At 57.9% G+C, this 22,981-nt stretch overlaps 6 protein-coding genes across 6 annotated transcripts; 2 read left to right on the forward strand and 4 right to left on the reverse strand.

Moving 5' to 3' along the window:
- Nucleotides 1-222: 222 nt before the first annotated feature.
- On the forward strand, nucleotides 223-3,818 carry DICSQDRAFT_169262 (uncharacterized protein; the record flags this gene model as incomplete). The annotated part of the gene is made up of 7 exons (XM_007364880.1): nucleotides 223-558; nucleotides 639-802; nucleotides 873-884; nucleotides 947-1,074; nucleotides 1,197-1,600; nucleotides 1,690-1,785; nucleotides 1,869-3,818. The coding sequence occupies 7 exons, from the start codon at nucleotides 223-225 to the stop codon at nucleotides 3,816-3,818; spliced, it is 3,090 nt and encodes a 1,029-aa protein (XP_007364942.1).
- A 1,231-nt stretch (nucleotides 3,819-5,049) lies between these two features.
- Nucleotides 5,050-9,481, reverse strand: DICSQDRAFT_58947 (beta and beta-prime subunits of DNA dependent RNA-polymerase; the record flags this gene model as incomplete). The annotated part of the gene is made up of 12 exons (XM_007364881.1): nucleotides 5,050-5,532; nucleotides 5,599-5,827; nucleotides 5,913-6,198; nucleotides 6,252-6,783; nucleotides 6,844-6,870; nucleotides 6,932-7,485; nucleotides 7,615-7,863; nucleotides 7,916-8,121; nucleotides 8,170-8,783; nucleotides 8,839-8,958; nucleotides 9,029-9,114; nucleotides 9,175-9,481. The coding sequence occupies 12 exons, from the start codon at nucleotides 9,479-9,481 to the stop codon at nucleotides 5,050-5,052; spliced, it is 3,693 nt and encodes a 1,230-aa protein (XP_007364943.1).
- Nucleotides 9,482-9,716: 235 nt separating this feature from the next.
- On the forward strand, nucleotides 9,717-13,137 carry DICSQDRAFT_146507 (uncharacterized protein; the record flags this gene model as incomplete). Its single annotated transcript, XM_007364882.1, has 8 exons — nucleotides 9,717-9,831; nucleotides 9,897-10,022; nucleotides 10,078-10,383; nucleotides 10,450-10,595; nucleotides 10,651-11,083; nucleotides 11,139-11,276; nucleotides 11,333-11,545; nucleotides 11,600-13,137. The coding sequence occupies 8 exons, from the start codon at nucleotides 9,717-9,719 to the stop codon at nucleotides 13,135-13,137; spliced, it is 3,015 nt and encodes a 1,004-aa protein (XP_007364944.1).
- Nucleotides 13,138-13,906: 769 nt separating this feature from the next.
- Nucleotides 13,907-15,669, reverse strand: DICSQDRAFT_169265 (uncharacterized protein; the record flags this gene model as incomplete). Its single annotated transcript, XM_007364883.1, has 16 exons — nucleotides 13,907-13,935; nucleotides 13,989-14,046; nucleotides 14,100-14,127; nucleotides 14,366-14,466; nucleotides 14,528-14,567; nucleotides 14,625-14,640; nucleotides 14,701-14,712; nucleotides 14,771-14,795; nucleotides 14,863-14,897; nucleotides 14,946-14,971; nucleotides 15,029-15,054; nucleotides 15,115-15,142; nucleotides 15,204-15,260; nucleotides 15,311-15,352; nucleotides 15,405-15,497; nucleotides 15,560-15,669. The coding sequence occupies 16 exons, from the start codon at nucleotides 15,667-15,669 to the stop codon at nucleotides 13,907-13,909; spliced, it is 726 nt and encodes a 241-aa protein (XP_007364945.1).
- Nucleotides 15,670-16,993: 1,324 nt separating this feature from the next.
- DICSQDRAFT_18325 (FAD/NAD(P)-binding domain-containing protein) lies at nucleotides 16,994-18,001 on the reverse strand (the record flags this gene model as incomplete). The annotated part of the gene is made up of 1 exon (XM_007364884.1): nucleotides 16,994-18,001. A coding segment is annotated over one exon (1,008 nt), but the record flags the coding sequence as incomplete, so codon positions are not given.
- Nucleotides 18,002-18,903: 902 nt separating this feature from the next.
- DICSQDRAFT_135824 (uncharacterized protein) lies at nucleotides 18,904-22,258 on the reverse strand. Its single transcript, XM_007364885.1, has 4 exons — nucleotides 21,059-22,258; nucleotides 20,255-21,001; nucleotides 19,242-20,200; nucleotides 18,904-19,180 (listed from the first exon to the last, which is right to left on the reverse strand). Exons 1-4 carry the CDS (start codon nucleotides 22,202-22,204, stop codon nucleotides 19,021-19,023), a joined length of 3,012 nt encoding a protein of 1,003 aa, XP_007364947.1. The 5' UTR covers nucleotides 22,205-22,258; the 3' UTR covers nucleotides 18,904-19,020.
- Between the last annotated feature and the right edge of the window lie 723 nt (nucleotides 22,259-22,981).

Raw genomic sequence — 22,981 nt, forward strand, 5'->3', positions numbered from 1 at the left:
AGCCGCAGTTGTCGCGCAGGCGCGCCGCCCGGACGAGGGCGCAGAGGGGGACACACCGTTACGCCCGGCCGACCTGGCCTGTTCCCTTGTCCCATCTCCGTGCCTGCGTCTCAGCCTCAGCTCACCGCAGCGTCCCACTGAAGGCTCTGCGCTTGGCCATGATCTGAGGCCGGCGACTGCACTCCCTTATCCGTCTCCGACGTCTCTCCTCTCGCCGCCACCATGTCCATCCAGTGTCCGTCGTACATATCCGCCCGCTCCGCCGAGGTCATCCTCTCCGACGTCCGCCCAATCAAGCTCAAGCCCGACGCGCTGCACTCCATTAATGTCCTCCTGGACGAGACCCTCTACAGCATCCTCACCACCGCCCGGTCACTCGCCACGGATAGGCTCAAGGCCGCGCTTCTCAAGGTCCTGCCAACGAGTCTTGGGAAGGAGGCGCTGCTCGAGGCGGAGGTCGAGCTGAAGGCGTACTGGGACCGAACAGGCTCCGCGCGCCCGCTGCCATCTGGGCGCAATGGAGATTCCAAGGAGTTTGACTTGCAGTGGTCTTTCGAGGTGCGCACGCGAGCCACAGTTCGTACATGTTCGTCGCTGAGCTGTGAGGCAACACGCTCTTTCCGCGCGGCCGTGAACAGCTGCTACGTCTCAAATGCGAGGCGTACTCGACGATGAACGACTCCGACGAGGACGCCGAGGCCGAGAAGCGGCTCCAGCAGCGCATGGAGCAGGCCGGCTCGTCTTCTCCGCCCAGCCCTGCGCTACTGTCTCCGGCCGCGCTCTATCTCACGGCTATACTTGAGTACGTGAACCCATCTGTCCGTCCACATATCTTCTTCCTGGAGCTCACACCTCGCCCCTGTCCTTCTCAGGGCAATCTGCGAGTGAGTGCTTCATATGAGGTGATATCTTCCCTGGGTTTTGACAGCCGCCTGTCGCACTTCAGACATGTACTGTCCAACGTGAGCCGCGTGGCCGCCCGCGATAGCAGCCGCACACTTGCCACCGTCCAAGACCTCTTTACTGCGCTCGGGGAGGACGACACTATTTTCGGGATGTTCAAGGCTATGAAAGGTGTGCACTTCTCTTCGTGACGCAGCGATGCATGCTCGATCGACGCCACGCGCTGCGGCACCATCGTGACCTCAGTCACTGACATATATTGCAACCATCCCCTATCGCGCTCTTGGCTACAGTGTACGCCCACATCGAAGGGCTGTCCAGAGCTCAGGCCCAGCGACCACGCAGGAGCAAGTCCTTCTCAAGGAGCACAGACCAGAAGAACGCCGCCCCGCGAACGTCGACATCCTCCCCTCTGAACGGCGAGTCGGTGGCGACAAACGGGACGACGACGGCATCTGCAATAGCGCCGGGAGGATCATCACGCATGTCGACGGACTCGCAGAAGTCGACGACGGTGGTGGGGTCGAGCGAGTCGCGGCGGACGTCGATGGAGAAGGTGAAAGGCGCAAAGATTTTCCACAGCCGGACGCCAAGCGACAAGCAGCATGCCCGCGACGACTCGGCAAGCGCCGCGCTAGCGCGATCAGCGTCCGAAAACGGCATCAACCGCGAGCATGGTCCAGAATTCGAGGCGAGTGTTCTGACCCCGCGTTTCCGTCTCACCTCTCCCCCTTTCTCCGCCCCCTCGCTCGCTGGCGGTGTGCTGACGTGTCGTGCTCCTTGCAGGAGGACGAGGAGCTGCAGCAGGAGTTCGACGAGCTCATGCGCTCTGGTGCGACCATGAAGGTCTCGTTGACGCCAGACCGGCTAAAGAGTATGGAGGTGCGTCCTGATTGCTGTCCCTCGTTGATTGGTGGAGCAGCAGTCTAACTTCGCCACCGTTCTCGTGATCTCAACCCGGGCAGGTCTACAAGCAGGAGCGTTTCGAGCGAGAACGGTTGAGCCGCAGAGGTACCCAGAGTGCGAACAAGATACAGGACGGCAGCCTGCCCCTCCCGGAGCCGCGGCCGCGGACGACGACCGGACGATCGTCGATCCGCCATGTGGACTCGATCGTCGAGGACGAGGAGGAGCACTCGAGCTCTTCCAACCACGCCGCCGTCGCTTCCCTTACCTCACTACAGTCCAACGCGGCGTCGGCGTCGGCAAGGATGCGAAATACCTCATTCACTGCGACCTCGGCGGGCAGCCGGCCGCCGAGCGACCAGCGCTTGCGCTCCATCTCCATCTCGAACGTGCCCCACCCGCGGGACAAGGACGGCATCACGCGCAGGGTGTCGAACAGCAATGGCACCTCGAGGGCAGGCGGGAGGACGGGCTCGCAGAACGCGGCCCCGCCCCCGCCGTCCGTCGGGATGCCGAAGCGGACGAGGAAGAAGCAGGTGAACAGGGAGTCGATGGACCTGGACGAGATCATGGCGGGGTCGGATGGCGAGGATGTGGATGTGGAAGAGGTGAGACCTCCTGCCTCGCTGCCGGCGTCCCCGCGCACGCCTGGGGGCAGCAGGCCCCACATCTCGAAGGCTGCGCAGGATCTCATCGCGTTCCTCGAAGAGGGCCCGCCCGAGGAGCCCTCGTACAGCTCGAGCGTGAATGCGAGCGTCATCTCGTTCGAGTCGACGAAGACCCGGTCGGGGCGGCTGCAGCGTATGATGTCGCGGCTCACCCTCGGGGGCTCCAGGGAGAGCTTGAACGGGAGCATCTCGGAGGAGCAGCCCAAGACGCCTCGCTCGCTCTCGAGGAAGGGCTCGAAGATGGGCATGGTGACGTCGCCTCCGCCGTCGTACAAGGGCGGGTCCCTCCAGTCGAAGCGATCTATACCCAACGTCAGTGTATACCCCAACGTCATCGTCGCGACACCCCCTCCCCGCCTTCCGCTCCAGAATTCCCAGACCTCTTCGTCGCTCGCGTCCCCGCCGGTCTCGGCTACGTCCTCGTTGCACACGTCGAACGAAGATGTGGCATTCTCCTCGCAGCATTCTAGTCTTTCGCGCCGCACTACACGCAAGGCCGTCCCGCCGCTCGACGACGTCGTATCCCTGTCGAGCACCGTCGGCGAGTCCGTGTTTGAGGGCCGGCCTGCCGTCAACGGGAATCGCAGAGCGCAAGTCGACGACCAAGGCAAGGATGGCACGTCCTCGCCCATTCCCCCCGTCGTGCGGCGCTCGGTCGTATTGAACGGACATCCCGTCAAGCTTGACACCTCCGAGCCATCCCTGCACCCCCGTGCGGCCAGCATCACCTCCCCCACGTCTACGAGCGACCGCAAGTCCATCCACGGAAAGTCCGAGAGCGGGTACGCGTCCCGCTCTACGTCGCGCAGCCCCATCACGCCCTCGGAGCGCCTTCCCCCGCCGCCTCCGCCTGCACCGACGATCCCCCCAGCAGATGCGGAGAACCTCCGTCGCCTGCTCGAGGCTGCGACGTCGGCAGACGAGTGTCGGCTGCTCGTTGACTTGTTCCTCGTCAAGAACGGCTTCGCACTCAAGGAGTCCGTCGCCTCGTCCCCTGCAGCAGACACTGCGGGGCTAGCGGTGGGAACGGGCAAGTTGGAGGACGCGCTCGCGCTCGCGGCACGGGAGGCGCAGGAGGTTGAGCGCGGGTTAGTCGCACTGTTTCTGGGCGGGGGCGGGCAGGTTGACTTGAGCGGCGCGCCGTCTCTTCTTCCTTCTTTACAGAACGCCGAGCCCGGGTCTGGTTCTGGACCGTCCGACGCTGCAGGATCTGCATCGGAGCTTGGGTCCAAGTCTGGGTCAGGATCCGCAGGCCAGTCCAACCAGCCCGAGCCCGTTGCAGCCGGGTTTCAGCAGCAGCAGCAGCAGTTTCGTGCCAGTCCCGTTGCCGTCTCCCACTAGTGCCAGTGCTGCCGGTCTTGGTCTCGGTAGCCCGCGCGTCAGTACTATCATCGACCGCCGACTTTCGATCATCGTCCCAAGGAGAAGCGTGGACCCGCACATCCTAAATTTATACCGTATATACCAGAATGGCCTCGGTCTGGATCCGATTGCATGAGACGCGGTCTTCGGCCTGCACTCGAACATAGCACCTCCAGTACATCTTGTTTATCCCGTACCAACATCAGCACATAGTTGTTGTTGTCCCCTAGGAAAACGTCTCTCGTGGCTCCGGTATGTCCGCCTACTACATATGCATGCTACCTCCCTCGTTTCGCTATCACTACTGCCACTACTGTCTCCTTAGCTTAGCGGGTTCTGCCTCGTTCGTTCGTTCAAACTGTCTCGCTCGTTTTTGTGACTATCCGCTGCGTATATAGCGTTGTAATGGCATCTCTCTCTTTGTCGGACTTGGATAAGCGTGTCGTGGTATGTGCATGTGCCATTGAAACCAGGATAGGTGCACAAATACAACGTCCTCCTATAGTTAGGTTATAGTTCCCTTCTTTCCCAACCCCGGGCCCATCCGAAGGCCCCTAGGCCTTGCTTGATCGCGCTGGAACAGGTTATTGGGATTCTCAGGCCTTGTTGATGTGCTCATGCCGCAAACCTCGATACACGCAAGTTTTCAGCGCTACCTTTCTGAGTGAGGTGGCAGCTCCCTATGGTCCGATATTGAAACGTTGCACTACATATGTCATTGTTACGAATCTCTGCGGAGTAGCCGGAACGGAAGGTTTTCAGTGGCAGGTGGCGTACGCTAGCAGCGGAATGGGTACAACCTGTATTCGGGCACATCTCTATGCGCGTTTGGCTACCGTGACGTGTTGGTTAATAGTACGATCCAAACTAGAGACACATGTAGCCTGACAGCGTCCCCTGGGGGTATCCTGTTAAGTATTCAGCCGTGTGTACGTCTATTCTTGCGCAAATATATGTACCTAGTTCCTTTTAAGCCCCTCGCTTGCAGTCGACTCCGATGCTCGGAACGCACCGACATTCCGTGCGTTAACATAGTGTTCACGGTTCAATCATTATATAATGAGACTGTAGAGCGGCTGTGGCTACTTTTGCTGTGGTGGCTAGACCCGGGGCCCGTACTGTTACATCATGTGCAGTGACGAAAGCAAGATTGGATGAATAAGGAGCGGAACAAATGCTGCGGAATCTCTAGGAAGCTGCTAACCTAGTACTACCGGACCTCTAATGACACCTTGATACCCATGGATGCGAGTTCGGCACACAGGTATCTGAAGACGTAAGGTACGGCAATGATGTCCATGTCGCCTCCCTTCGAGGCCGGTCCAAGAATGTGCTGCGATGGTATCTGCACGCGCACATCGGCGTGCCCGTTGGCAGTAGCTGATGCCTGCCCGGTTGCCAAGGCTTGCCTTGCGCGTGTCTCCTCTTCTTCCGCAGCAGCACGGCATACTCTACAGTACTCACCGCCAGGTCCTGTGGGCTTGAGCATGCCCGACGCGCCGATTACCATCTCGCCGAGGGTGACATCGTCGTACCCGAGCGAGATCAAGCTGCCGCAAGTCCTGCACACCCATGCCGTCGAATAGTCGGAGCAGTTCATGAGTCGGTCTTGCAAAAGGAATGCGGTCCCATGAGCGATGAGCGCGTCCCGCTCCATCTCTCCGAAACGAATACCACCCGCGCGTTTCCGGCCCTGCAGGAACGCATAGTGAGCCTTCGCGTTCCCAGAGAATTGCTTGGAGAAATGGTAACGACATACCTTGACGGGCTGACGGGTAACGGGATCGACGGGGCCTATTGTTCGCACCTGGAACTTGTCGAGGACCATGTGTCGAAGGCGCTGGTAGTAGACAACACCGATGTAGATGTCCGCCGCGAACTCCTGACCGGTGATGCCGGAGTACATCGGCTCATTCCCGTAGTAGTTGTAGCCCGCCGCGACGAGCTGTTCGCCGAAGTAGTCGATCGCAGTGTCTTCTTCCGTGAACCTGCAAGAAGTGCGCAAGAAGCACGGGTGAGTGGGGGATCGTCAGGGTGCTGCTTCGCGCGGGTGCTGATCGGAGGAAGACTTACTGGAAGGGCGTCGCGTCCTGCGCAAGACCGTGCATTGCACCAGCTTTCCCAGCCATGCTCTCGACTAACATACCAATCGTCATGCGGGACGGGAAAGCGTGCGGGTTGATAATGACGTCGGGCTGCATGCCACTCTCAGTGAACGGCATGTCGATGGCGGGCCATTTTTGCGAGCAGACACCCTTTTGCCCGTGCCGCGATGAGAACTTGTCGCCGATAACCGGCGCGCGGGTGATGCGCAGGGTGATATTGATCTTCTGCAGCTCTTGGTCACCGGCGTCGCTGCCTGTACAGAGATGGTAAGTAGTCTGAAAAGCAAGCCACAAAGTTGATCCCTACCTAGCAGGCGGACCGTGTCGACATACGCGACCTCGTCGCCCTTGTACTTGACGAACTTCGTGCGTCCAGTCGTGTCGTCCACATACGCCGCAATCGGGTCCCCAGGGTTCAGCCTTGACCCAACAATAGGCAAACCATCTGCGTCAACCAGCTTCGCCGCCGCATGCTGATTGGGGCCCTCTTCCATTCTGATCTCCGGGCCCACTCCAAAATGTAGCGTTGGGGGGCCGGTCTGCCTCCTAGAGCCCGTGAGCTCCTGCAGGTCGACGGTGTATGCCTTGTAAACTGTCCCGTAACCGAACCCGCGCTCGTGTGCGGACTTGTTGAGGATCATCGCGTCCTCCATGTCGTAGCCGGTGTAGGAGATGACGGCAACAATCGCGTTCGTGCCGTTCGGGAACGAGTCCATACCGTACGTGTTGTGCAGTGCGGGGCGCACGACGGGCGTTTGGCCGGTTTGGAGCCGGTAGAGCTTGTTGTCGGTGCGATGCTGGAGGGCCGTCGCAGGCGTTCCCATTGTTTGTTTACCCATCTGAACAAATGCGCATGAGTTTGAAACAAAGAAGTCAAATTCTTCTACACGCAGACATACCTGACATTGATAGATGTTACGAGGACTCTATGGCATGATATCCGGTCAGCGACCTCTACATAGGAAATGGGGATGTAAGCTAGCGCACCTGGTTGAAGTCCGAGAACGGTGTCAAGTTCGCGAGAATAGACAAGAAGTTCGTGGGCGCGTGTTCCACATGTGTCGACACCCCGTCCTCAATCTCCGCAGGCGTGCACGCGATGTCCATATACACTTGCTCGAACGATCCCACCTGGTCGTCCCTCCCGTTCGCCAAATACTTCACAGGCCGCATCATCCTAGACCGGCTCGAGAACAGATACAAGCCAGGGTACTGCCCGCCCTTAGATACAGGCACGAAGCCGATTTCGAGGTCGAGCGGGACGCTGTGCTTGCCTTCGGTCTTCCATATTCGCAGGCTCGTCGCGAGCTGCTTGCATACCGCGGATGGGGCCCAGCCGATGAGTCGTCCATCGAGCTGCACGCAGAGGTTGCGCCGGCCATCAACCGAAGGCGCGAACGCCTGCGTCATGCCGTGTGCTGCCAGCAGTGCGGGAAGGTGTGCGACGGCTAAGGGAGAGGTGACGATGCGGCATGTGCGGGAGAGATGGTTGAGCAGACCGCAGGGCGAGCCGTCCGGCGTGTGCACAGGGCAGAGGAAGCCTGCGAAGAGGAAGTGGGAAGGTATGTTAGCATTAGCGTTAGACTAGGCGGCTCCTTGTCCCTGGAGGTACAGGGACAGGAACAAGGATGGGAAGGGGCTTGGACAGACGAAGTGAGGCTTCGGCTTACCCCACGCTTCGGGAAGGAGCTTTCGGACGGTCGTGGTCTTGAGCTCGGCAAAGAAGGCACCACGGTGGATGGAGCGGAAGTGGCTTATATAACGCATCCAGTTGAGCTTCTCGGCGACGATCGTGAAACCGGACGCTTGCTGGAGGTCAAGGCCCGTCGGAGATACGAGGTTGCCGGTGGCGAGGAAGTTGGACATCTTGGCGCCGATATCGTAGCTCGTCCTGCTGAGCACCTTCTTGATATACCGCTCTGTCCCAAGACATGAATGGCTGTGAGGATGAGACTGGAGTAAGAGACGTACTGTCGAAGAAGTCCACAGCAGGATTTGAGTTGCGAACGTCAAGTGCAATGCCCTCGCGGAAGCTGTTGAGGGCTTCCTCGAGACGCTCTTTGATGATCATGCCGTAGAGTGTACCAGGTAGGAGGACTTCCTGGTGTTGAGGAGAATCGGGGTTGTCGACGCTACATGACTTGGAGACGAGTGCAAAGAGCTTCCTCAGCATGAAACTAGACAAGGTCAGTACGTGTGTCTATTCATGCCGTCATGGAACGTACAGGAGCATGCGGAACTTGTCTCTTGGGTTTTGCAGATGGACGAGTACGACTTTATTGATGAGCCATACGCCAATGGCCTGGTTAGTCCAGTCTTCGGGCATGTTGACTACCACGCGGAACTTGTCACCCAAGTACTGCAGACATTGATCTCCCGTGTACAAGCTGTACATCTTGAAACTCCTGAGTAACAGCTCGACACGATCTGATAGGAATGTGTCCTCGTAGTCTTGCATCATAACGCCCTCGAAAATCTCCTTATCGGACGCGGAAACGAGAGCTTTGAGGATTAGCATGATGGGAATGACATATTCTTGTTTGCGCCAGGAGAACCTGAGCATCGCGCTACCGTTCGAGAGGTAGTGGAGTGTGTTCGTGACGCCCGTCTGGTCAGGGCGGACGCAGCGTATCTGGACGGCGTAAGGGGTGTAGGATGGACCGCGGTTGACGAACGAGGGTCGGACGAGGGAGATGACGTGGTGTCGACGAGGGAGGATGAGGTAACGGATGAGACGTTCATTCCCATTGATGATGAAGTACCCGCCGAACTCTTCGGGCTCCTCGTGATGCTTTACAAGGTCCGCGGAAGACATACCGCGAACGTTACACCGTGCTGACTACAGATGCGACACTGAGCGGGGGTTACCTGAGAGAAGACTACTGGGTACTCACCCTGACCATAATAGGCAGAAGACCGCAATCCCTCATCTGGACTTCAACGGGACCGTCGTTCACTTGCCAGCATATTTTGGCAGTCATACGCCCGCGATATGATGTCAACCGTTCGCGAGCCTAAAGGGCGGCGAAGGCGTGATGCACATTCAGTTCGACAAAAGCCTTGAGGATATACTGCGGTACATACTTCCGTTGGGAATACTCTCCTCTCAACAGCATCTTTGTCTTTCTCAGGAACCATAGGTCGCGCAACAGTAACCTGTTCATACCACACTGCAGTCCAATAAGGTCTTTTTGCTTCCTGTTAGTCGTGGTCATGAAAGAGTAGCTCACTGGTCAACCGGTTCCCCCATCCTCTCTGCCCACTTTCTGCTCCGATATCTCCCTTCCCATCAAACACTACCCGCCTTCCAATGTCCTCCAGCCCCAATGATAGAAGTCCCCTCCCGTCTCCGTCACCTGCAGGAAGTCCGGAGTCATTGAATAACGCATTGAAGGACTCTATGTGCGGGGTCACGAATTCATTCAAGATCGGGACGACCGCAGCATCCTTAGGTGGGCTCTTGAAGTTCTTCTCGCGCTCTAGTGTGTTGAATGAGCTATTAGGCCGCTTGGGCGTGCGAGCAGAGCCATCTGGCATAGCGAGCAGCGAGTACAGGGGTAGGCGAGACGGCTGCCTCTCTGCGAAACTTGCAGCAAAGCTGATGGGCGCTTCACAAAAACTTAGGCGCCTAGGGCCGGGCGAGCGTGACCGCGTTTTGGGCTCCGCCTGAATGGGGGCCGCAGGACAAGGCGAGGCGCCGAGGAGGCCAACGGGTGCATCGACGACTTGTACGACGACGACGACGACGACCTGAGACGACCCCCGCTTCACGATGTTTGGTTCAGGTGCCGTCCAGTCTACCTGGGGCCAGCCTCAGCAGAATCAGCAACAACCGCAGCAGCAGCCCTCAGCGTTTGGCCAGCCCTCCGCGTTCGGGTCCGGCGGTGGTGGGTCCCTTTATGACTATTCTGTCCACGCGCCCTTTTAAGCTGTCATAATTGTCACGTTGCAGCCTTCGGCTCGACCAGCGCGTTCGGTCAACCACAGAACCAACAGCAGCAGCAGCCTCAGGCGAACCCCATGTTCGGAGGCCTTGGCGGAAATAACACGACGGGGACGACCAGTACGGGATTCGGTGGTGCGTCTCATATCTCCTGACGCGTCGATCGCGCTCATCTCGTTGTTTCTTGTAGGCGGGGGTGCCTTCGGAGCTAGTAACGCGTCAACAAGCGGGGGTCTGTTCGGTCAGTCCAAACCAGCAACGGGGTTCGGTGCGTTTGGAGGAGGCACTGGAGCGTTCGGGGCTACGACTGGGACGCCGTCGGCGTTTGGGAGCGCGGCTGGTACCGGCGCGTTTGGGCAGCCAACTACCGGGACAACGGGGACAGGCACTGGGATCTTCGGTCAACCCTCGACAAGCACAGGTGCTTTTGGCGGCGGCGGGGTCTTTGGACAGAATAAACCAGCGACGGGGGCGTTCGGCGCCACTCCTAGTACGAGTGCGTACCTACACCTGGTAGCCTCGTGTTCTGTTACTCTCCATGTCTAACCAATTCCATAAACAGACACGGACGGTGGTGTTCCAGTAACCACTGGAACGGCAAATACACCGTTCACTGCGTTCGCGGAGAAGGATAGCGTCAACCCTGGGACTACCTTGCAATACCAGAGCATCACGTCGATGCCTCAGTACCGCTCGGCGTCATTCGAAGTGAGTCAATCGATCCAGACGGTTCCGAAACCGAAGCGATCAGCATTTCACACAGGAATTGCGAGTCCAAGACTACCAGCAAGGTCGGAAAACAGCAGGAGCCTTCGGGCAGTCGTCGTTCGGTGCGCCTGCTGCCCAGCCCCAGCCTTCCACAGGTCTCTTTGGCCAGCCCGCACCACAACAACCCGCGGCAACCGGAACGACTTTTGGTGGCTTTGGTAACACGAGCACTACCCAACCAGCGTCGACAGGGTTTGGTGCGTTTAGCCAGCCTGCCAACACGGCAGGAACAACGGGGACTAGTACAGGCCTTTTTGGTGCTGGCGGCGCTTTCGGCCAGCAGAATCCACAGCAGCAGCAGCAGCAACCGTCAACTGGCTTTGGTACATTCGGACAGCCTGCGAACCAACAGCAGCCACAGGCAGGCGGAGGGCTGTTCGGCGCCGGCGGCGCGTTCGGGGCGAACAATCAGCAGAAGCCCGCCTTCGGTACGTCATGACAGTTGGTCTTGTGTATGACAATTGTCCCTGACTTTGTTCTCAGGCGCGACTGGCACCGGCGCGTTTGGTTCGACGACGGGCACGTTCGGACAACCGCAGCAGCAGCCACAAACCGGTGGTGGTCTGTTCGGTCAAACCCAACCTCAACAGACCGGTACGACTGGCACGTTTGGTGGTTTCGGTGAGTAGAATGCCAGTGGCTTCCGAGTCTGCGGCTTCTCATCATCACGTACGCAGGTCAACAAAACAAGCCTTCGATCTTCGGAAGCACCAACACAGCTGGCACTGGCACTGGTTTTGGTGCCTTTGGGACGAACACCCAGCAGCAGCAACCGCAGCAGCAACCAAGCCAGCAGCAGCCTGGCGGGCTTTTCGGTGGTGGCGGCGGAGGGTTGTTCGGCCAGAACAACCAGCAGCAACAACAGCAGCAACCTCAACAGGGCGGTGGTCGTACGTATATTTTGTCATATTGGGTAATGCTTCTTCATTGAACACCTCGTGCAGTATTTGGTGCATCGACCACTCAGCCACAAACAGGCGGAGGTCTCTTTGGTGGCGGTGGAGGCGGCCTATTTGGTACCAACCAGCAGCAACAGCAACAGCAGGGAGCCCAACCACAGCAACAGAACACCTTTGGTAACCTGTTTAACAAACCCGCTACAACCACGAACACAGGCAGTGGTTTATTCGGTGGCGGCGGTGGATTCGGAACAAATTTGGGTCAACCCGCCCAGAATCAGTCTGCGGCGGGAGGTGGTCTCTTCGGCGGCTCCACTCTCGGACAGCAGCCCCAGAATCAGCAGGCGAATACTGGGTTCGGAGGCGGCCTATTCGGTGGCGCGAAGCCAGCACCGACACTGGGCACGTCAACCTCAATAGGTCAGCAGCAGCCTGGGCTCGGAAACTCGTTGTTCGGCGGCAGCACTCTTGGCGCGTCCAATGCCACTATGGGCGTCTCCGTTCTTGGCCAGTCACAAGCACCCTTGACCGCATCCATCGCACAACCCATTGCCTCCAACCTCCCCATCTTCAGCATGCTCCCTCCCGGTCCCCGCGCCGTGACACTCGACCAGCAGCCCAAGAAGAAGCCTGGTTATTTCGTCGACGTTCCCACGCGCGCGCCCGTCCCTCAGCTCCAGCTCCGCTACGCCCCCGCCTCAACCAAGCTTCGCGGCTTCAGCTCAACATCTACGCTCCCTGGGGCAGGCTCGAGCCAGTTGGGTGGCAGCAGCCTACTCCTGTCCGGCAAACCCAACGCGCTCTCGCTCAGCAAGAGCTCCCCAAACGTACTCAGCCCGGACTCGTTCCTCACCAACGGTGGCGCTAGCCCGACCCTCGGCAGCGGTGGGCGCCAGAGCGTCAAGAAGCTCACGCTCGACAAGAGAGTCGAGCCCGCGGACCTGTTCAGCAAGTCCACCGCAGGAGCGGGCGGCGGGCCTGCGTTCAACGCGAAGCTTAGCATCGCCGCGCGCGAATCTGAGGCCGCCGCGGCCCCCCGCGTTGAGTCGCCCACTCCGAAACAGAAGAACCAGAGTAGGTTCGGGGCGAGCGAGACCCCTGCATCTCCCACGAAGGCCCCCAAGGACCCATCCGAGCTTCAGGAGGGCGATTACTGGGTGAAGCCACCGCTGGAGACGCTGAAGTCGCTTGGGCACGACGAGCTCATGGCGTTCCCCGGACTCATAGTCGGACGTGTCGGCTATGGTCAGATCACGTTCCTCGAGCCGGTCGATCTCACGGGTCTCCCGCGGCTGTCGAGCCTGCTCGGGGAGGTCGTCCGGTTCGACGACAAGGAGTGCAGCGTTTACCCGGACGCGGACGAGGCAGAGAAGCCCCCGCCCGGGAGCGGGCTGAACGTGAAGGCGAGGCTCGAGCTCGTCAGGTGTTGGGCGCTGGACAAGGCGACACGGGAGCCGATCAAGGATGAAAGTCATCCGAGCGCTGTGAGGCACTTGAAAAGGCTGAAGGGGATGAAGCATACAACGTTCGAGGGGTTCGATATCCAGGAGGGCAAGTGGACGTTTACCGTCGATCACTTCTAGGCCTCTCGTCGTCCCTGTCTCGTCCGTTCTTCTCATGCTATTGCTCCCTCTCCATTGACGTTGTGCTGTAAATATCGTCTACCTCATACTACATAGCACCTTCCTTGTTACCCATTGACTATTGTCCCTTGTCGATTTGTGTTTATCGTCGCTATGTCACATATCATGTTGTCCCCTACGCATGTATCCTATGTTAAATACAATGCTTGTTTCTGGCTCGGGATATGGATGGCTGCGTATGGTTGCGGATATTCCCCTCGAGTGTTCCACGCGAACGCCCTCTGGCTTGATTTTTGGGTATATGCGATCTACACAAGGTAAAGCTACAATGGAGTAGGCATGTGATAAATATGGCCTGCTTGTATTTAGGTCGGCCTAGATGGTTGCGCCGAGCTCGTAAGCCCTCAGGCAATATAGTGGGAGACGTCGCCACTGAAACTGCTTTCGCCAGCAGACAGCATTGACGCAAAGGCGATCGAGGCGCCACCAGCCGTCGGATGAGCCTAGCGTTACAGCCGAAAGCAATGGGTCAGTCAGAACGTCACAGGCGAAGCAGCGCACTGCAATGCAATCTTCCTACCTGTGGAAAATTCCATGTCTCCTTTGCATCACAGGGTACGTTCTGGATGTGACCTAGTCCGAGGGTGCTGAAAGGGTCCCCATGCATCATGCGGAGGGCCAAAGCTCTCCGGGAGTTGAGTCTAGAGGAGCCGATGCAGGTATTAATGAGTCCTGCCCTGTGCTCTCCTGTGGGAGAATTGGAAAACGCTCACGTTGAAAGCATTGAGACGACGTATACTAACGATAATCTGAGTCGGGTGAACATGGATAATCGAACCGATGGAGCGCACCTTTCACGCTGAGAGAAGCCACGCTGTTGAATATCAGATTACCAGGTAGAATAACCGTCTGGAATGCTGTCAATGAGCCGTGTCTTTGGAGTTTTGGCTCCGTGCACTCACAAATAGAAATCCCAGGGACGTGTTGACACTACGCAATGAGGGAGTCAGCTCTAGTTCCAGGAAGTTCGACGGTCCAGTCTTGACCTGAAAAGTACTCCTGTCACGTATGTTGGTCATGCAGACTGATTGCCAGTTGAGGTGGAGTTCCACGACGCACCAGTGTTGACTGTGTAAGCGATCACACTCTGAATCACGGAATCTGACCTGTCCGCGTACGTCGCTAACTTGAAGGAACACGGCAGAGATATTCAGGCGCCGTCACATACCGCTTCAAGCCAGTACGGCTCCTCCAAAGCGCCAATACCAGTGAGCTCGTCAACACGACGTCTGTCGCCGTTGCAGAACCGTACATCGCTGCGAAGAGCCACTACCGTGACCCGGTCAAACCCCCGGAAAATACCAATACGAACTGGTGGAAGCCGACTCACGTTCTTCTTCCGGAATGCGACAACGTTTGGTGCGAGGAATCTAGCTCGGAGATGTCCGTCAGGCTGTGAGGTACCGAGTCATGTGCGCTCTACTTACGATTCGACAGTAGATGCTAGCGGACCGCATTGAGCAAATATTTGGGAACATGAAGGCACCGTATGCAAGCACCTACCAGTGCAGAACCCTGGCGTTCACTGATTAAGGAGCTCAGGGCATTGATGAAGAGACGCGAACATACACACCGAGTAAAGAGATCATGCTCACGGCCTAACGAGTGCATGCAGGACGTGAGTACCAGGCGTTGGCCGATGCGTAGGATACAGGATATACTGACCGCAATCGATACAACCCATCTGTACCGTGACTCCACTACAGGACTGTCAGCTCCTTGGAATGCTTCAACACGATCGGGCCTACATAGGTACACTCGACGGGCGTAGAATCTGTAGATAGGAAGACGATTCAGAGTCTAGAAGTGATCATGGCTATGGTCCGCTCACGCTTGGCAGATGAGGATGATAACAACCTTGTGGTCCACGTCGCAATGAGATGCAAGTCGGAGACATATGGTGAACGGGAAACTCACGCCAGTAGGAGGCAAGAGTTGTATTGACCTGAAACACGTGGGAGTTGTAAGTTCTCGGGTTACGCATGTAAGGCTGAGCTGTGCACTACCAATGGTTGTCATCGAGGCTGGATGGATTGAAGTAATTGGTGACGAGATGCCAATAGCTAGTGGCTGTCAGTCGGGATGAAGACGGCGGGCAAGGAAAATCGCATACCAGCCAACGACACAGCACAGGATGTGGAATGTGTCAAGAGCACTAGAGCGCGTCAAGATTTCCCAGGCCTTGAGCAACGAGATCTTGAACTCACAATAAGACAAGCACGATGGTTTTGATAAGGCGGGTATCCGTAGGATAAAGCTGGAAGTATCTATAGAGTTGATACAATGAGAGGCCATAGACTCTGTACAAGGGGGTTAGTACTACCATTTTATTTATTCCAGCTAAGCGGGACCGCCGACGTACATGAATCCTAGGTACGTTGCAATCAGAAGGGCCCCGTAAGTCTTGTCTATTGCAGGTGTTGGCAAGGATGAAAGCACGTCAGCTGCAGACTGCGCGGTCAAGTTCTTCATGATAGCGGACCGCGTCTGTCGAAAGGCAAAGCCAGGGTGGTCGCGACAACAAGCTACTCGCTGTTTTGCAATCTACTTATAAGTCACGCCGATGAGATGCGCGCCGGACATAGACCAAGACCCAGGTAAGTATAGTCCACGAAGTCGCCGGAGCTCTTTAGAAGGATTAGCTTGAAAGTTTGAGTAGGCGCATGTATGTAGGGTCGACTGCTTCCGCATCACCACAAGCCTCCGGCAGCTTATGAAGTTGCCTCGCCTGTTGGTCGCTACCGCTGCAATTGTGTTTTCCCGTGCAGATCGTCTTGCAAATCCCTGAAACACCGAGGTACATACATAGCCATGCGATGCAACTTGTACGTAGGCAGCGCTCTGCGTGCGCGCCCCGATGATGGTTAGGCTGGGTGAAAATTTGTGCGCTCTGGCTAATGAGCGTTAGCTTGGAGGAAGCTTCGGAGCCTGGGGGGCGTCGAATACCGATGCCCACGATATCCGTAGTTCTCCGGTGTGCCTCGCTGCAAGACGAGTACCCAAACGTGGTGGGCGCTCATAGATTGAGGGGTGCCGTTTCGCGAGCGTGTCTCTTGAGCCAAATCGGACTCCCACCTGAGAAAGGTAGAAGGGCGAGCTTGTGCTAGGCAGGACCCAACAGGGTCGCCTTAGTAAACGGTCACTGGCACAGGGGAGAAAGCGACAAAGCATATGCACAGCCTCATCAGGTATGCGCGCTCCGTAGATGGTAACCCCCCGTGTGTCAGTGCCAACTTGGAGCATAACTCTTGATAAAAGTACACCCGGGATCCCTATGATAGATGAAAAATCGGCCACTTATGACCCATGGCTCAGGTTACGCTACTAATACAAGTGCGATGTACATGTTCTCGAGTTCTTGTTGGAGTGGGGAGTCATTGTTGTTCAAATGAGTGGGGGTATACGTGATATGTCGTTGGAGTGAGTGGTTGTCAACATTGTTGGGATGAGTGAGGAGTTACTATTCGACGTGAGTGTGCGTGCGAGTTCTGTGAGCTGTCATTATCAAGCTGTACCTAAAGAAACCAAGCGCAATATTGCATGCGTCCGCGGCGAAACAACGATCCAAGAGAGAGGAGTGATCAGGACCTCAGCCCTCGTGCCGGCCCTCAGCGAAGACCTGCTCAAAGCGGCGGATCGCAGGATGCGGCGCGTCAGGGTGAATGAACTCATGCAGATTGTCCTCCGCCTGCTTCGCGATGCGGCCCGCCCTCGAGCACATCTTCTCCTCAAACGCCACGACGGCCTCATCCACGGCCTCCTGGTCCGCAAGTTTGCCCTCTGTCGCGAGTCCCGCCAGCGCAAGGCCAAGCTCGAGCCCGTCGAGCAGCGCGAGGTTCGCCCCCGCGCCGGCGAACGGGCTCATGAGGTGCGCGGCGTCGCCGATGAGCGTCACCCCGCGGACGTGGGGCCAGCTGTGGCCGGCGGGCAGGACGTAGAGCGCGTGAATGTAGATCGCGCTCTCGTCGGCGTAGTCGATGAGGTTGAGCATCCACTGCTGCCAGCCTGCGAAGTACGTCTTCGTCACGGCCTTCGCCTCCGCGGGGTCCGAGGGCAGCGTCCAGTCGGCGGACTCGCGGATGGCAGCGAACGTGCGGATGCGGCCGTCGCCGCACATCCGCGAGCCGAGCATGCGCGAGTTCTGCATGACCAGCAGTGTCCATTTGCCAATGCTCGCGACGGTCCCTTGCAACTCGGGGAGCTTGGTCGTCTCGGGCGCGAGGGAGATGTCGATGAATTTGACGTCAGTGTAGATGGGGGTTGCCGGGGAGAGGAGGGGGCGAACGCGCGAGTTCGCGCCGTCGGCCCCGACGAGGATGTCCGAGACGGTGGTGAAGCCGTTCGCGAAGGTGAGCTCGTGCTGGCCATGGCCGAGGGAGCGCACGGAGACGAGGGCGTGGTCCCACTTGATGAGATGGGGAGGGATCGCGTCGAGGAGGAGCTTGCGGAGGACGGCGCGTTCGATTTCGGGGCGGCTGTCCTCGGGACGCTGGGGCGGCGGGGGACCCTCGGGACGGCCAGAACCACCCTGCGCCCCGGCGCCGTGGCTGAAATGGAGCGTACCTGCGCCATCATAAATTCTCCTCCCCTCGGAGTCAGCGCTCTCCTCGAAGTTCACTTGAAGCCCGTTCTCGCGGAGAGCGCGTTGGCCACTCTCCCAACCGAGGTCGAGAGGGGCGCCGAGGTGGGCGCGAGTACTGAAGCTGGTGTCGCGTTCATAGAGGGTGGCGGGGACACCGCGACGATGGAGGGTGAGGAGGAGCGCAAGCCCACCGAGGCCACCGCCCACGATTACGATGCGCGGGTGAGTGGAGGAGTCAGAAGGCATATTCGGAAGATGGTACTGAGGTGTAGAGGAGGGGCTGGGTTCGTTGGATTGTATGCGATTGCGGAGAGGATGAGTGCTTACCAGGTGAGCGAGGAGGTACTTGTTGCTCTTCGCCGACTTCGGGCATCTTCCTATTTACGCTATCAAGTACAGTGCTCCTATGCTGCGTTCTGTTGATCAGTTTACGCAAGATCGGTGCCGCGGCGTTGTCGATCGACATCACAAGCGCGGCCCGTAGCTATGGTGATCGAGTGCTACGAACATCTGTTTTGAGGATGTGCCTTGGCAAGTTGGCCCTGCGCCACGACCTCGGGCCCATGGACTCGTCTTTTTGACTGTACGTAGCTCTCGAGCTGTTCGCATATGTTCCTGTCACAGAGGAGCAGAGTGCATAAGTGCAACGAGAGTAGGGCACACTGGCACAGACGACGTATACGATATGTATTAAGACTCAGTTTTCCATAGACTTGTTTCGTTCGCCAAGTGAGACACCGTAGTCATTAGTAGACGGCTACTACCATCTATCCGCGGCCTACACTTGCATCGCCTCGTGTCGTGTCATTTTGCTTTGGCCAGCTGCAGCGCTCTCAGGCAGCCTTCCCGAGTCTGTGAGAGTTGCGTTGGTCGTACCCGAAGATGAGAAGCGTGGGTTCCGACCTCTACTTATGACCCTCTGGGCGATCGTACAGTACGACACAAGTATCTATGAATGTGAAAAGATTGGTGACAGGGAGACAGGAGACAGAGGACATGTGGGATCTGTAAACTGCAAAGATCCGAATTGTTGAATAGACCTGACGAGACGGAGAAGACGTGAAGCACAATTTGTAAACGTAGGCGAAAGGAGCGGAAGGATAGAGGTGGGTGTACCATATGTTACAGAATATACAGATCAAGTTGTTATCCAAGCGATTGCAAGAGGACCAGCTGGCTCTTCTGGAGGACAGGACCACATGGCGGAGGAACCCGGAGAGGTTTGGGTAGGGAAGGTCGCGTTACCGCTTTTTCTTACCCTTCTTGCCCTTGGTCGTGTTGGTGGCGTTTGTCGTAGCAGCGCTGACGGCCGATGCGATTGGAGAAGGGGCACGAGTGAATTGAGGAATGACCCGAGGGGGGTCTATGTCAGCCAGCGGCGTGGTAGGACGCCTTGGTGAACTGTGTTGGAGTAAGCGTCAGTGGCCGAAAAGAAGGAAAGCCCGAGGGCGTGGCTACTCACGCAGGCATTTGAACAGGCATAGTGATCGGAGACGGTTCCGGGATGGGGATGGGGATGACGGGGTCATACGGCAGGCTAGTAGACTGCATGTTTGGCGACGCCAAGTTCCTACCTCCGCCCATCCTCGGTGAGCGCGGCCTGTCCGCGCCTGTAGCGGACGGCGGGCGTCCGCCACTGATTACGGACCGAGAGCGCGGGGGAACACCTCCAACCATCGAGCCTATCACTGAGCCGGAGACGGAACCGGCGACTGAGCCGGGAAGTGGGACGCGCGCCGCGCGACTTGTGTACGATCCTTGGCTGTTGCTTGTGGTCGATCGAGGGGTTGGGGGCACGACGGGATACTGAACGCCCGCCGGGATAGGAGCGGCGGCGTACGACGGCGTGGAGCGGCCAGATAATCTACGGTTGCGTACAGGTGGCGTTGTCAGAGAATCCGAAGAACCCAGTCCAGAAGACACGCTTGAATCTGAGTCGTCCTCGCGGCGCTTGATGTTGGCGCGCGAGTACGGTTCCTGAGCTTTGCGGGTGGAGCCAGCAGAGCCCGAGCTCCGGCTCGACGGTTGTAGGGGGATGACGGGCGGAGGTCCTTCGTTACTGCCCGGGAAACCACCCGGAATGACAGCCTCCGAACGAACGGAAGGCGTACCGCCGTACACGGAACTAGGAAGGGGAACACCTGCTGCACCAACAGTGCTGCCTCCGTAACTTGACGGAGGCAGAGGAACGCCTGCCGGACCAATAGCACTACTCCCTGCAGGTGACGGCGGGCCAGTGGGAACAAATCCAGGCGGAGGCCATGGCCCATTCGACATCACCGGGGGAATGACAGGGTTTGACGGTGCTGGAGTTGTCTCCGCCGGAGTTTCTTGAAGGGGCGGAAGAGGACGGTCCGCATCGTCTGCGCTGAGGAACACACCTTCTGTTTGTGCTACCGAGACGTTGGACTCTGGACGAGACTGCATGCACCGTCAGACGAGAGTACACTATCACACGAGACGCAGTCGACTTACCGGCGGCAGGACGGTGATGACGATCTCGTTTGACGACATACTTCCTCGGTTCTCCGACGCGAGAGTTGAAGCTGGCTGTCGCAAGCTGGGAGCAGGCACGATGATTGCAGGTGTGCGCGAAGTAGGAGTCTCAGGAGAGGAGTGAGGTGAGTGGGGCGGCGCGTAGATGTTTTGCGTACTGGGTTGCCTGCGAGCTGGGTTGTCACCATACCTGCCTCCACCTGGGCTTCGACCAGCGCGTAGGCGCTCTCGCTCTCGTTCCAAACGTTCCCACTCTTGTTGCAAGCGTTCACGCTCTATGCGCTCGCGCTCGCGTTCCCGCTCCAAGGCCTCCCGCTCACGCGCCAGGCGTTCTCGTTCCATACGATCACGTTCTTTTTCCCGTTCCCGCTCGATACGTTCCCGCTCCCGATCTCGTTCAAGATGTTCGCGTTCAAGGCGCTCCCGCTCTCTTTCTCGTTCAAGGTGTTCGCGTTCGCGGTCACGCAACGCTTCCTGTGACCTAGTATTCTGTCCGCCCGAGCGATAGCTGGCCTCCGAGCCATATCGAGGGGTATTCGCTCTGTTATAGTAGTCGTCGCCGGAGCGCGCAAGGTTCTCGGCGCTTCTGACATACCGAGGTGTGGTATCTGGGTACGTGGGATTTTGAGGTGGTACGGCAGAGTTGGCCTGGGAAGTGGGAGGTTGGAGCGAAGGCACAGGCATGCCAGGACTTGGTACTGGCATCCCGAAGCTCTGTGTGGACAGCTATCGAGCACGTTTAGCGAGCCTCCCTCAGCGGCTATATGCGTCGCGTAAACTCACGTTAGGCATGGCGTAGACAGGCGAGGACGCAGAAGACGTCCTCTCTCGTTCTTCGGCGATGGCGCTAAGAACATTCGGGCGCTCTCTGACGTTGCTTCTGAGCGTGCTGGGTGCCGTTGCGGTTGAGGGAGGCCCAAGGATCTCAAACTGTGACATGGTCGTTGAGTGCGAATCCGTCGACCGCCTCCGACGATGTTTGATTCTGCTATTCGAGGCCTCGCCCGATGGATTAGCCGGAGGGGGGATCATTATGGCAGGAGGCTCTTCAATATTCTTCACATTGTTGAGCACGGCCGACAACGTCGGCGACGGGGTAGTAGGTGGCGGCGGTGCCATTTCATGTGGCGGAGGAAGGCGGATGCGGTTGTCGCCATCCATGCTAGGTATCCAGCCATCAGGAGGGACGTCTACCGGGGCATGAGAGGGCGAAAGCATAGGGGTATGGATGGGTATAGGATGGAGTGGACCTTGCTCGGGAACTGGCTGCTGTACGGCTATGGCCTCGGCTGGAGTGGGTGTGCGTACAGGCGTACGAGTAGGGGGTGGTATCGGCTCCGTGTCCTCTATAGGCTGGGTATAGTCCGGGGTACCATTTTGGTCTGAGTCTTCAGATGTGAATGGCCTCGAAACCCGGGGGGGTTGATAATCTTGCGCTCGAGGAGTTTCATAATCCATCTCCGTGACGGGAGCAGACGTGAGTTCCCGCTCAGCAGCAACTCGTCCGTGCTCATACCCTGCTGCCCTGCCCTCTTCGTAGCCCATGAAGCGTCCCTGAGCCATACCCTCCTCGAGACCCTGTCTCCGACCTTCCTCCCTTGCCCGCATGACAATCTTCTCCTCCTTGAGCCTCCTCGCCGTACTCCTTGCCTGCGCCGCTGCCTCCTCTGCGTACACCCGCTGGGCCTCTAGCGCATCAATCAAGTTCTGCGCCCTCCGTATCTCCTCCCGCGCGTTCTCGTACTGGAGTTTGTACAGTCGCAAACCTTCGTTTGCGCGGGCGGCTTCCTGCTCCGCGATGTTCTTGGCCTCATTCGCATTCTTGAAGAGATTGAGGACTTCGCGCGTCTTGGCCTCTGCCGCGTCCGCGCGCTGGCGTTCTGCCTTGAGCTGTTCATTAAGTGTATACAGGGTGCGCTTGAGGTCCATCGCCTCGCGTTCGCGCTTAACGAATACTTGTGCCACATCGCGTATGGAGGGGGCATCTTTGGATCTGCGGACCTTAGTCGCGCTGCGGGTGGAGTGTTCGCCGAAGCTGGAGCGTGATGAGCGATGGCTGGGGCTGGATGACTGGATAGGTGACTGGATAGGTGACTGGATAGGTGACTCTGCTGGAGACTCGGAAGATTCGGATGAAGCCATATTACAGTTCGTGCGGTAGTGTACAGTCTGTGACGTCTTAGTGGCATGTGAGTGCAGACGCTCCAACACGGTGCTTACCCAGACGATTCGTTACTTCGTGAGCATCCAAGTCTGGGATGGACCAGCTCAAGGCTCAATAATTAGTCCTGCGCACCCACGACTGATTTTGCTTACCATGAACAATGCTACAGGGGGAGGGAAAATGCAATGGTATCGCGAACGATGGTGTCCAAACAGGCCACGACCTCCTATTAGGCGCCCATAGCTTGCACAATAGGCACCGTAGCCGCCCATTTCTTCAAGGCGTTTGACGTAATTCCCCGCACTCTCGGGACGCTGATCTACAGTATTGCCGACAAGCATGCGCTACGATCGCCCAAGGGATATGCTCGTATTACAATTCTAGGGTTGACATGTGACAGCTGATGTTACTTAGGAGTACAATACATGTATATACGAGACGATTCACTGCACAACCGTATCCTTCCGCTTCACCAGTGTATACCGTTCGGGGCGAGATCCCGAAACACCCAGGTACCGATATATGTCGAACGGTCACTTCGT

Source organism: Dichomitus squalens (assembly GCF_000275845.1).
Source record: "Dichomitus squalens LYAD-421 SS1 unplaced genomic scaffold DICSQscaffold_10, whole genome shotgun sequence".
NCBI classification, from domain to species: domain Eukaryota; kingdom Fungi; phylum Basidiomycota; class Agaricomycetes; order Polyporales; family Polyporaceae; genus Dichomitus; species Dichomitus squalens.